Source organism: Pongo abelii, chromosome 13 (genome assembly GCF_028885655.2).
Source record: "Pongo abelii isolate AG06213 chromosome 13, NHGRI_mPonAbe1-v2.0_pri, whole genome shotgun sequence".
Lineage (NCBI taxonomy): Eukaryota > Metazoa > Chordata > Mammalia > Primates > Hominidae > Pongo > Pongo abelii.
This window is the reverse complement of record NC_071998.2, coordinates 67,858,412-67,872,448: the sequence shown is the minus strand read 5'-3', so window position 1 is coordinate 67,872,448 and position 14,037 is coordinate 67,858,412. Positions and strand designations below refer to the sequence as shown.

Genomic DNA, 14,037 nt, shown 5'->3' with positions numbered 1-14,037 from the left:
TTAGGGCAGATGGTTTTCAAATACAAGAAGAAGATTCTATATTCTAACCTTCAAGAAAAATGGGCTATAGAATCAAACAAAAACTGTAAATTGTAAAATGTGATGCTAAAAACACTGACTCATTATCTAGTTATCTACTGATTTATTAGTGTTTTTGTTTAGATGAAGACAATCTTCTAAAACAAATGATACGATGTAGCTCTTGAAACTGTGGGTCCCTCTAGTCTAGAGACAAGGAAGTGATGGGAGGAGGTGATGAGTAAACGAGTGGCAGGGAAAGAAGAGGTATTTCACGGTTCTTATGGCAAGGGAACAGGAAAGATAGGCACTGTCCTTTTTATGTGGATTAGTTACAAGACCCACTCCTGCTGGCTGCCAAAGGGCACCAAAAGAATTTCTATGTTTACTATTTATGTAAGGCTTTTCTACTTCACGACACTACACCCAGGGAGGCAGGGGGCTGTAATTTTTCTGAGAATGGTGAAATCATAGCATTGGAATGGGTAATGAAGTATTTCGTTTTGGATGAGGACAGTCTGATGCAAGCTTTCTGACTACCTCTACTCTTACGTTTAATTCTGAAAAAGCAAAACTGGAGGAGCTTAGCGACAGGGAAAATATGCACTTTTTTTTTTTTTTTTAAACAAAGGTCAACATGGAAACACTTTCATGTGATTTGAAACTTGTGGTTTGATTCAATTTAAGTTCAGCAAAGAAAAAAGCATTTTGGGGGAAACTACTGAGAATAAACAATGTGTTTTAATAATCAGAGAGAAATCAATACCATTTAGTAGATTTGGTCAGCAAGAAATACAATTACAATATAGCATGCTGTTTATTTTAGCTTTTACAACAAAGCAAGGGTTTAAGGAGCCTTGAGAAGAATTTCACAACTATTGACTATACAGAGTCTTCAATTCCAAAAACAGTTTATAATAACTAACTTGGTGGCACATACAACATGCATTGAATACTCTGTATTATTCAGTAACTAAATAGGATCCTGCATCATCCTCTTCATAGTTCACAATCATACATTCGTTCTCTTTTACCTGAAACAGTCCATTAATATTAAGGTGCAAAGATCTTGGACAAAAACCAAGAAAGAAAACCTCATGTCCTTATTTTTACTAACGTATAGCTGATGATTTCTGTGATGAGCTGTAAATTTAAAAGCGTGACTCATTTGAATAACTGTAGAGAAAGCAAACCAGAAATTCTCAATCTATTGGCAACAGGACAGGTTATTGGGTTAGATTTTAGGGTACATACACTTTATATGAGAGGGACTGTCTGTTGGAAGCATAATTCACTATCTAAGATGTTGGGAATTGTGTTTATTCCATGTTAACAGTGAATGGAAAGTAGGCATTCTTAAGGCTTTAAAAATTCTCCTTTGATATTAGCAGTCTATTAAAAATATGACTTGGGTAAACCAATAGATCTCATGAAATAGGCTTGAGGAAATATTTCAAAGGCCCTAAAGTTCTGAAACAGACTTCTTTTTTTGAGTAGGATACTTATTTCTTTAAGGTTTCTTAAGGGGAGGCTTCAATCTATGTTACAAATTATATTTTAAAAGATTGTTTTTAATAATGCTATGCATTTTAAGTATAATTCAAACCTATCCTTTATATTAAAAATAAGGAAAATAATATCAAAATATTTATCTGTAAAAAGAACTTCATTATTCTGAAGAAACCACCACCAAAGTTCTCTTGATACCACTGAGGCAATGTTTGATTTGATTATTTACCCATCACTCAGGGAGTTTGAAATAAGCATGACAGAAGTTCAAAATGTGAACTAGAAACATTAAACTTGGCTCCATGTGGAGATGAATTATGGGCAGCCTCTCCACCATTACAGAGAAAAACATGGAGCAAATATTTAAGATTCATAATTTTTTCTTCTTTTACAAAATAATTAAAATTATAAATAGATGCATGATTCAATTTAGAAAACTGGGTAATTGCTGAAGAATTTAAATATTTTAATCACATAGCTGTTTTACCTGATTCTGGTTTTGTTTTTTTGTTTGTTTTTGTTTTTTAGCATCCAGAATACAGGGTACTTGAAATCATTTCTGTAATATGCTTCCCAAACAGGTTTTGGAAGGTAGTCTAGGAGCTGTAATCACTTATTGCTGTGTGTCTTCAGGCAGTGTTGTCTGTCAGAGGCTCGGAGAAGGTTCTCTTGCTTCTTGTAGCTTTGTGAGGATCCACTGCGGTGGGAAAAGAAACGAACATTTGCTTACTTCAGTGAACTTGCAATGAAACAAAATGTAATGAATGGAGACCTAGAAGTTAGCTTTATAGTTTAGTTAGGTATATACTGACAGCCAATACATAAAATTCATCCTGCAAAAGAGATCATTCACTTCAATGGCCCAGATAGCTCAGGGACAATACTACTTGGTTTAATAGTAGGAATGCAGTTTTTCTAAGGTCTTTGGATGTTCATCTTCAGAATTAAGTGAAATCAGCCAGCCTGAGAGAAAAAAATTCCTTCCAATCTGTGCTGATTTTATATCACGAACTTCCATAAATCCAGATACAGGATTCTACTAATGGAGTAGAAATACATACAATTCCAGAGAGGGTAGTAGAAGCAACATTCTTGAGCATTTTAGGTGCTCTCACAATATATTTTCTATTCTAAAATAATTTGAAATTACAAAAATAAAATGTAAATGTAATACACAACCTTTCTACCAGTAATGTCTATTATTATTGGGCATGGATGACAGATAAAAGCCACGGAGGTGATACAGGGCTTATTCTAATATATAAAGATTTCACAGAGATGTTTGTACCTCTTTAACTTAAAAGAGCCTAGTAAGAATAGCCCTAAGATAGGGAGACAAAGATAACTGAATCCAGTAGCCTTCTCTGGATGTTCCTGGCCAAGCGGGAAGATTAAAAACAAACCTTCTGGGATAAAGTCAGTCACATGGTGAAGGAATTAAAAGAAAACTTTACTGCAGGTAAATTGAAATAGGTGGTACTGTCCTTCACTGACATGAAAGAAGGTGGCCTAAAAGTCATGCTTATCTGTCTCCCTGTTCCAGGTGACAAGCATATGAAGGCTCTGGTAACTTTATTCCTCTTTCTTTCTTTGTAACTTGCTCCTTTTGTGTTTTCCACTGTTAGTGTGTCAGTGTCACCTTATATCAGAATGTCTAGATAGAAAATTGCATAGGACATGTTAACTGGTCCAAGGTATGTGTATGAGACAGTGGGAGAGGCCCCTAGTTTGGGTCCAGATGTGACAGGTGAACTGGTAAACAGTCACCACAGCCAGGATCAATGCAGAGTGTTGTATGAGTGCAGGAGGCCAGGTATCTGTTCTGAGTCTGGCCAGGAGGCCCAGGGATCAAGTATAGGAGAAATGTCCTCTTACTCTAAGTTTTTATTTATTATTATTATTTTTTATTATACTTTAAGTTTTAGGGTACATGTGCACAACGTGCAGGTTAGTTACATATGTATACATGTGCCATGTTGGTGTGCTGCACCCATCAACTCATCATTTAGCATTAGGTATATCTCCTAATGCTATCCCTCCCCGCTCCCCCAACCCCACAACAGGCCCCAGTGTGTGATGTTCCCCTTCCTGTGTCCATGTGTTCTCATTGTTCAATTCCCACCTATGAGTGACAACATGCGGTGTCTGGTTTTTTGTCCTTGTGATAGTTTGCTGAGAATGATGGTTTCCAGCTTCATCCATGTCCCTACAAAGGACATGAACTCATCATTTTTTATGGCTGTATAGTATTCCATGGTGTATATGTGCCACATTTTCTTAATCCAGTCTATCATTGTTGGACATTTGGCTTGGTTCCAAGTCTTTGCTATTGTGAATAGTGCTGCAATAAACATACGTGTGCATGTCTTTATAGCAGCATGATTTATAATCCTTTGGGTATATACCCAGTAATGGGATGGCTAAGTCAAATGGTATTTCTAGTTTAAGATCCCTGAGGAATCGCCAAACTGACTTCCACAATGGTTGAACTAGTTTACAGTCCCACCAACAGTGTAAAAGTGTTCCTATTTCTCCACATCCTCTCCAGCACCTGTTGTTTCCTGTCTTTTTAATGATCACCATTGTAACTGGTGTGAGATGGTATCTCAATGTGGTTTTCATTTGCATTTCTCTGATGGCCAGTGATGATGAACATTTTTTCATGTGTCTTTCGGCTGAATAAATGTCTTCTTTTGAGAAGTGTCTGTTCATATCCTTTGCCCACTTTTTGATGGGGTTGTTTGTTTTTTTCTTGTAAATTTGTTTGACTTCATTGTAGATTCTGGATATTAGCCCTTTGTCAGATGAGTAGGTTGCAAAAATTTTCTCCCATTCTGTAGGTTGCCTGTTCACTCTGATGGTAGTTTCTTTTGCTGTGCAGAAGCTCTTTAGTTTAATTAGATCCCATTTGTCAATTTTGGCTTTTGTTGCCACTACTTTTGGTGTTTTAGACATGAAGTCCTTGCCCATGCCTATGTCCTGAATGGTATTGCCTAGGTTTTTTTCTAGGGTTTTTATGGTTTTAGGTCTGACATTTAAGTCTTTAATCCATCTTGAATTAATTTTTGTATAAGGTGTAAGGAAGGGATCCAGTTTCAGCTTTCTACATATGGCTACCCAGTTTTCCCAGCACCATTTATTAAATAGGGAATCCTTTTCCCATTTCTTGTTTTTGTCAAGTTTGTCAAAGATCAGATAGTTGTAGATATGCGGCATTATTTCTGAGGGCTCTGTTCTGTTCTGTTCTGTTCCATTGGTCTATATCTCTGTTTTGCTACCATACCATGCTGTTTTGGTTACTGTAGCCTTGTAGTATAGTTTGAATTCAGGTAGCGTGATGCCTCCAGCTTTGTTCTTTTGGCTTAGGATTGACTTGGCGATGCGGGCTCTTTTTTGGTTCCATATGAACTTTAAAGTAGTTTTTTCCAATTCTGTGAAGAAAGTCATTGGTAGCTTGATGGGGATGGCATTGAATCTATAAATTATCTTGGGCAGTATGGCCATTTTCATGATATTGATTCTTCCTACCCATGAGCATGGAATGTTCTTCCATTTGTTTGTATCCTCTTTTATTTCACTGAGCAGTGGTTTGTAGTTCTCCTTGAAGAGGTCCTTCACATCCCTTGTAAGTTGGATTCCCAGGTATTTTATTCTCTTTGAAGCAATTGTGAATGGGAGTTCACTCATGATTTGGCTCTCTGTTTGTCTGTTATTGGTGTATAAGAATGCTTGTGATTTTTGCACATTGATTTTGTATCCTGAGACTTTGCTGAAGTTGCTTATCAGCTTATGGAGATTTTGGGCTGAGACAATGGGGTTTTCTAGATATACAATCATGTCATCTGCAAACAGGGACAATTTGACTTTCTCTTTTCCTAATTGAATACCCTTTATTTCCTTCTCCTGCCTGATTGCCCTGGCCAGAACTTCCAACACTATGTTGAATAGGAGTGGTGAGAGAGGGCATCCCTGTCTTGTGCCAGTTTTCAAAGGGAATGCTTCCAGTTTTTGCCCATTCAGTATGATATTGGCTGTGGGTTTGTCATAGATAGCTCTTATTATTTTGAGATACGTCTCATCAATACCTAATTTATTGAGAGTTTTTAGGATGAAGAGTTGTTGAATTTTGTCAAAGGTCTTTTCTGCATCTATTGAGATAATCATATGGTTTTTGTCATTGGTTCTGTTTATATGCTGGATTATGTTTATTGATTTGCATATGTTGAACCAGCCTTGCATCCTAGGGATGAAGCCCACTTGATCATGGTGGATAAGCTTTTTGATGTGCTGCTGGATTCGGTTCGCCAGTATTTTATTGAGGATTTTTGCATCAATGTTCATCAGGGATATTGGTCTAAAATTTTCTTTTTTTGTTGTGTTTCTGCTAGGCTTTGGTATCAGGATGATGCTGGCCTCATAAAATGAGTTAGGGAGGATTCCCTCTTTTTCCATTGATTGGAATAGTTTCAGAAGGAATGGTACCAGCTCCTCCTTGTACCTCTGGTAGAATTCGGCTGTGAATCCATCTGGTCCTGGACTTTTTTTGGTTGGTAAGCTATTAATTATTGCCTCAATTTCAGAGCCTGTTATTGGTCTATTCAGAGAGTCAACTTCTTCCTGGTTTAGTCTTGGGAGGGTGTATGTGTTGAGGAATTTATCCATTTCTTCTAGATTTTCTAGTTTATTTGCGTAGAGGTGTTTATAGTATTCTCTGATGGTAGTTTGTATTTCTGTGGGATCAGTGGTGATATCCCCTTTATCATTTTTTATTCCATCTATTTGATTCTTCTCTCTTTTCTTCTTTATTAGTCTTCCTAGCGGTCCATCAATTTTGTTGATCTTTTCAAAAAACCAGCTCCTGGATTCATTTTTTGAAGGGTTTTTTGTGTCTCTATTTCCTTCAATTCTGCTCTGATCTTAGTTATTTTTTTGCCTTCTGCTAGCTTTTGAATGTGTTTGCTCTTGCTTCTCTAGTTCTTTTTTTTTTTTGAGATGGAGTTTTGCTGTTGCCCAGGCTGGAGTGCAGTGGCGCCATCTCGGCTCACTGCAAGCTCCGCCTCCCGGGTTCACGCCATTCTCCTGCCTCAGCCTCCTGCATAGCTGGGACTACAGGCGCCCACCACCTCGCCCAGCTAATTTTTTGTATTTTTAGTAGAGACGGGGTTTCACCATTTAGCCAGGATGGTCTCGATCTCCTGACCTCGTGATCCGCCTGCCTTGGCCTCCCAAAGTGCTGGGATTACAGGCATGAGCCACCGCGCCTGGCCTAGTTCTTTTAATTGTGATGTTAGGGTGTCAATTTTAGATTTTTCCTGCTTTCTCTTGTGGACATTTAGTGTTATAAATTTCCCTCTACACACTGCTTTGAATGTGTCCCAGAGATTCTGGTATGTTGTGTCTTTGTTCTCGTTGGTTTCAGAGAACATCTTTATTTCTGCCTTCATTTCGTTGTGTACCCAGTAGTCATTCAGGAGCAGGTTGTTCAGTTTCCACGTAGTTGAGTGGTTTTAAGTGAGTTTCTTAATCCTGAGTTCTAGTTTGATTGCACTATGGTCTGAGAGACAGTTTGTTATAACTTCTGTTCTTTTACATTTGCTGAGGAGTGCTTTACTTCCAACTAAGTGGTCAATTTTGGAATAAGTGCAGTGTGGTGCTGAGAAGAATGTATATTCTGTTGATTTGGGGTGGAGAGTTCTGTAGATGTCTATTAGGTCTGCTTGGTGCAGAGCAGAGTTCAATTCCTGGATATCCTTGTTAACTTTGTCTCGTTGATCTGTCTAATGTTGACAATGGGGAGTCATTGTCCCCCATTACTATTGTGTGGGAGTCTAAGTCTCTTTCTAGGTCTCTAAGGACTTGCTTTTATGAATCTGGGTGCTCCTGTATTGGGTGCATACATATTTAGGATAGTTAGCTCTTCTTGTTGAATTGATCCCTTTACCATTATGTAATGGCCTTCTTTGTCTCTTTTGATCTTTGTTGGTTTAAAGTCTGTTTTATCAGAGACTAGGATTGCAACTCCTGCCTTTTTTCGTTTTCCATTTGCTTGGTAGATCTTCCTCCATCCCTTTATTTTGAGCCTATGTGTGTCTCTGCACGTGAGGTGGGTTTCCTGAATACAGCACACTGATGGGTCTTGACTCTACCCAATTTGCCAGTCTGTGTCTTTTAATCGGAGCATTTAGCCCATTTACATTTAAGGTTAATATTGTTATGTGTGAATTTGATCCTGTCATTACGATGTTAGCTGGTTATTTTGCTCGTTAGTTGATGCAGTTTCTTCCTAGCCTTGATGGTCTTTACTATTTGGCATGTTTTTGCAGTGGCTGGTGCCGGTTGTTCCTTTCCATGTTTAGGGCTTCCTTCAGGAGCTCTTTTAGGGCAGGCCTGGTGGTGACAAAATCCCTCAGCATTTGCTTGTCTGTAAAGGGTTTTATTTCTCCTTCATTTATGAAGCTTAGTTTGGCTGCATATGAAATTCTGGATTGAAAATTCTTTTCTTTAAGAATGTTGAATATTGGCCCCCACTCTCTTCTGGCTTGTAGAGTTTCTGCTGAGAGATCAGCTGTTAGTCTGATGGGCTTCCCTTTGTGGGTAACCCGACCTTTCTCTCTGGCTGCCCTTAACATTTTTTTCTTCATTTCAACTTTGGTGAATCTGACAAGTGTCTTGGAGTTGCTCTTCTCGGGGAGTATCTTTGTGGCATTCTCTGTATTTCCTGAATTTGAATGTTGGCCTGCCTTGCTAGATTGGGGAAGTTCTCCTGGATAATATCCTGCAGAGTGTTTTCCAACTTGGTTCCATTCTCCCCGTCACTTTCAGGTACAACAATCAGACGTAGATTTGGTCTTTTCACATAGTCCCATATTTCTTGGAGGCTTTGTTCGTTTCTTTTTATTCTTTTTTCTCTAAACTTCTCTTCTCGCTTCATTTCATCCATTTTTGTCTTCCATCACTGATACCCTTTCTTCCAGTTGATCGCATCAGTTACTGAGGCTTGTGCATTTGTCACGTAGTTCTCGTGCCTTGGTTTTCGGCTCCATCAGGTCCTTTAAGGACTTCTCTGCATTGATTATTCTAGTTAGCCATTCATCTAATTTTTTTTCAAGGTTTTTAACTTCTTTGCCATGGGTTCGAACTTCCTCCTTTAGCTTGGTGTAGTTTGATCGTCTAAAGCCTTCTTCTCTCAATTCATCAAAGTCATTCTCCATCCAGCTTTGTTCCGTTGCTGGTGAGGAGCTGCCTTCCTTTGGAAGAGGGGAGGTACTCTGATTTTTAGAGTTTCCAGTTTTTCTGCTCTGTTTCTTCCCCATCTTTGTGGTTTTATCTACCTTTGGTCTTTGATGATGGTGACGTACAGATGGGGTTTTGGTGTGGATGTCCTTTCTGTTTGTTAGTTTTCCTTCTAATAGTCAGGACCCTCAGCTGCAGGTCTGTTGGAGTTTGCTGGAGGTCCACTCCAGACCCGTTTGCCTGGGTATCAGCAGCAGAGGCTGCAGAAGAGCAGATATTGGTGAACAGCAGATGTTGCTGCCTGATTGTTCCTCTGGAAGTTTTGTTTCAGAGGAGTACCTGGCCGTGTGAGGTGTCAGTCTGCCCCTACTTGGGGGGTGCCTCCCAGTTAGGCTACTCTGGGGTCAGGGACCCACTTGAGGAGGCAGTCTGTCCGTTCTCAGATGTCCAGCTGCGTGCTGGGAGAACCACTACTCTCTTCAATGCTGTCAGACAGGGACACTTAAGTCTGCAGAGGATTCTGCTGCCTTTTGTTTGGCTGTGCCCTGCCCCCTGAGGTGGAGTCTACAGAGGCAGGCAGGCCTCCTTAAGCTGCGGTGGGTTCCACCCAGTTAGAGCTTCCCGGCTACTTTGTTTAGCTACTCAAGCCTCGGCAATGGCGGGCGCCCCTCCCCCAGCCTTGCTGCCGCCTTGCAATTTGATCTCAGACTGCTGTGCTAGCAATGAGCGAGGCTCCGTGGGCATAGGACCCTCTGGGCCAGGCGTGGGATATAATCTCCTGGTGTGCCATTTGCTAAGACCGTTGGAAAAGCGCAGTATTAGGGTGGGAGTGACCCGGTTTTCCAGGTGCCATCTGTCACCCCTTTCTTTGACTAGGAAAGGGAATTCCCTGACCCCTTGTGCTTCCCGGGTGAGGTGATGCCTCACCCTGCTTCGGCTCATGCTTGGTGCGCTGCACCCACTGTCCTGCACCCACTTTTTGACACTCCCCAGTGAGATGAACCCAGTACCTCAGTTGGAAATGCAGAAATCACCCATCTTCTGTGTCGCTCACGCTAGGAGCTGTAGACTGGAGCTTTTCCTATTCAGCCATCTGGGCTCTACCCTCTTACTGTAAGTTTCATGATATAATGAGTACGACTCAACGTTCTGAATAGCACTTCAGTTGTGATCAGTGAGGTCAGACAGTCAATTCATAGTCTTCCTTTTCTTGACAGTGCATATCCTTGTGATTGTCATTATCCCTAAAGTACACACCATGCTTTTCAGTTCACACCATTCTCATCTTGAGGAAACTGAGCTTAGTTGACCTTCCACAAGATTCTATAGTCAAGAAGGACAGAATCAGTATTCAAACTTGGATTTTCTTTCGGGCTTGGCTCCCTTTAGTCTGTGTCATGCTATGGCAACTTTTTAAAAAATCACGGTAGCTATGCAGTAGAAAAATCAACAATGTGGGGCTACACTTTCCTGTTGGAGCTGATGGATTAACACTAAAACAAAATAATTTTTGTTTGTTGACTTTTTTATTAAAAAAAATTATAGTTAGCATTTAAAATAAGATGGAGCAATCTGGTTTGAAAAGCAAGTAGGTATGCTGAATTGAATCTGGTAGAAAAAAAAGTCTGGGGGAAATATTATCTAGTTACATATACTTTTAAAACCTGCCAAAACACAAAAGCAAAACAAACAAACAAAAACCCCCAAACAAAACTTATCTGCGTTAAAAAAACAGTCCACTTACATGATTTTGAAGCAGCTCCTATCTATTTAAATAAAAGATTTATTATATTTACCCTGGCATCCTCTGGGGTCTTGAAGTTAATTATTTTTCCAAACTCTCTGGCATGAAATACAGACTTCACTCGTTCCTATAAACAGAGTACATAAATTCATTAAAAAGAAAATCTGGTTGTAAAAATCCATAAAGAAATGCCACAAAGCTTTATTACTGTATGCCTAAAGTGTCCATCTTATACAAATCATGCACCTTAAAAAAGACAAGAATGAGGAAGCAAGAAGAATCAAAACCAATAGAAAAAAAGACTACATTCTATTAATAACACAACCATTATCACTAAACCTAAGTTAAAAAGCTTAAGGTGATATTTCAATTGCTAACGCCATAAAGAGTCGACATAAAGGATGGGAAGGAGGTAAGTCGGGGAGTAGTGCCACTGTTTTTCCTCTCCAAATAATTTCTTACACAGTTGTTATCTGGCCATAGAATCATGAGTGAGTCCAGGTTAAAAATATATGCACATGTATGTGTATGCATACATACATAAACACATACATTTCTATGTGTGTGCATGTGTGCATGCATGTATGTACTTCTGCCATTTTAAACCAGTCATACAGTAAGAATATAGTTTAGAATCAAAGAGATCAGGTTGTGTCCTAGACGATTTTCCTCCACTGTTTATGCTCTGTTGGTATTATGTTTAGTATTGGTAGTGGGGAGTGGGACTGTCTCAGAGCAGATATTAAGCATTTCAGGGGCAAACAGAAGTGAAACTATTAAGGACAAGGATGATGTTTTCCTCTGTACATATGGGTAAGGTCATAGAGGGCAAAGTAAAGGTTTTACTAGTCAAACATGTTCTATAAGTAATTCAACTATCCATGCAAATACAGACACTAGAAGAATTACATTCTTCTAATTGAAAAAAAAAAAAAAAAAAAAGATGAGGCTGGGCGCAGCAGCTCATGTCTGTAATCACAGTACTTTGGGAGGCTGAGGCAGGCAGATCGCTTGAGCCCAGGAATTCAAGACCAGACTGGCCAACCTGGTGAAATACTGTCTGTACTAAAAATACAAAAATTAGTCTGGCATGGTGGCACATGCCTGTAATCCCAGCTACTCAGGAAGCTGAGGCAGGAGAATCGCTTGAACCCGGGAGGCGGAGGTTGCAGTGATCCAAGAGCCCAGCTGCACTCCAGCCTGGGCGACAGGGCAAGACTCTGTCTCAAAAAAAAAAAAAGAATGATGGCAGAATTGTAGATATAAGGTCTCATGAAAAGGGGGAAGGGGAAGAAATCAAAGAGATAAGAGAATGTATTAATGTTAGAAAGGGAAAAATATATTTAAAAAGCCTGGAAAGCAGTATGGACTGGAGCACAGGCTAATAGCCACTATCCATTATTTCATATGTGGGAAGGTGGGGCTCTGTTACTGAATATACAGCAAGGGCCCAGGAATGTTATTGTCAGTGCAATAGCACAGAAAGCACAGTTTTTCTTGGCCTAGTTTTTTTTTTTTTCTTTAAGCCTGGGTAAGATAGCAGGTATAAAGGAAAACCACACCAAGACAAAGTGACATCTATAAAAGAGGTAGAGCATTATACAAATAAAAAGGACTATTTCAAAGCATCCTTTTCAGTTCCAAGTTTTCAAAAAATAAATCTATTCAACATACCTTTGCTTCAATGCGCAATCTTCTCCCATGAACAATGAATGGCTCTTTGGTAAATTCATCAAAACTATACTGCCACTCACACGTGAGTTGTCCAAATGTTCCCTTTGTTACAAACAATACACCACTGCAAAAACAAAAACAAAAAGCAAGTGCCTCGCTTTAAAACTGAGGCACTTATGTCCAATAACAACAGGATACGAATGAATCGCAAGTGCAAATGCAATATTCATCAACATAGACTATATTCTATATTCTTAATGAATTTAAAAGAACTGGAACCATAAAGTGTGTTCTCAGATCATAACAGAACTAAACTAGAAACCCAAACAAAAAGATAACAATAGTATTTCCAAATGCTTAAAAGTAACACTTCCAAATAATCCAGGGGTCAAAGAATCTCAAAGGAAATTAGAAAATATTTTGAACAGAATGAGAATGAAAATACACCATAAAATTTGTGGGATGCAGTTAACATAATGCTCAATGGGAAATTTATAACACAACATATTTATATTAGAAAAACTGAAGCACTTATCAAATATGTAAGGCACTTCATAAGAAACAGGATACATTTACAGAACCAACTATCAGCCAGTATTTGGAGGAACTTTCATATAATTAACGCCTTAGAATAAATACTTTCATTTCTAAGGCTCCATGTAACGTATTTCCCAACTACATCAGAAAGAAGCTTTTCTAACCATGTAGAACAGAATCATCATGCTGAGGGCCTCGGGATGTTCACAGGTAAAATCAAGTCCCATTACTGCCAATTTTAGAGGAAGACTTCAAAAAGCATCATTCTAATTTTTAAATAAATTCTTGTTTTCCCATTTTGAAGAAAGAAACCAAGAAATGAAAATACCTTCTGTCTATAAGAAGTCTATTTAATCCTTCCTTCAAATGTCTTTCTTCTTAATTTTTCTTTCTGATTGAAACATCAATTGCAGGTGCAACCAGAGGTTTAAAAAAAAGGTCTGGCTCCTGGCTAGGATGGAAAAAGAGAGAGCTAGCCAGGATTTATATCTCTCACTTCCATCTTCTGTCCCTGCTCCCCTCTTTTACCAGTCCTGGATTACAGGAGCTGACGGAGCAAACCTAGTGGTGCCCCAGGACATCTCCAACCATGTGAAAAATCACAGACAGGCTGGCCAATGTCACAGGTATTCCCAGTCCTGATTCAAAGATCCTTTATCCTCAAACCCGAAACTTGGAAACGGAATCTCAAGTATAACCACCATATTTTATTCAACTACAACTAATTCACTTCCCTTATTCTGTCAAGGCACCATGGCCTCATCTAAAGGAGGTCCACTGTGTTGAGAAAAAAGATAACTTTTAAAATGTTGCAAGATTTAGAACCAAACTTTGCAACTGATTTTGCTTAATGCTGATTAGTTACCTTTCCTTTAGTCAATGGGAAAGTGAGTTACTAAAAACATGATGGAAAATTTTTATGAGCAAAAATGATTGCTGAAGCAATGTCTGTAATTACAAAAGTCTAGAAACAAGTTACATGTAAATTAGTACATACTCCTAAATAAATATTAGGCAGGAATTTACAAATTAAGACAGATCTCCATATGTTGACATGTAATAATCTTCAAAATGTACTATCTCAAGTGAAAAATTAAAACTAAGTACATAATGGTATATATAAGAGACTTTCATCTACATTAAAATATGTGTGTATGTCTACCTGTAGAGGCATAGAATATTTCAAGAAGGATACAAAGGAAACAAGTAAAAATGGGCTGCCTCTTGGAAGGAAACAGAAGGACCAGTATCTGGGGTGGAATGAAGACTTACTTTTTACAGGTATAACTTCTAATATTGTGGAAGTTTTCCACTTGGTGTTA

The 14,037-nt window shown here is 38.9% G+C and overlaps 1 protein-coding gene across 5 annotated transcripts in view; it reads right to left on the bottom strand.

Moving 5' to 3' along the window:
- Positions 1-740: 740 nt before the first annotated feature.
- VPS13A (vacuolar protein sorting 13 homolog A) overlaps positions 741-14,037 on the bottom strand; it is a 245,159-nt gene continuing 231,862 nt past the window's right edge. For 2 of the 5 annotated variants that reach the window (XM_054520069.2, XM_024252431.3), the window contains 3 exons: positions 12,179-12,302; positions 10,557-10,631; positions 741-2,224 (listed from right to left, as the gene is read on the bottom strand). In XM_054520069.2, coding sequence (XP_054376044.2) covers positions 2,174-2,224; positions 10,557-10,631; positions 12,179-12,302 — 250 coding nt within the window. In that variant the 3' untranslated portion in view covers positions 741-2,173. Of the gene's footprint in view, positions 2,225-10,556; positions 10,632-12,178; positions 12,303-13,043; positions 13,167-14,037 lie in introns of those variants that run through there. The other 3 variants (XR_008509734.2, XR_010136525.1, XR_008509735.2) reach the window with 3 other exon arrangements.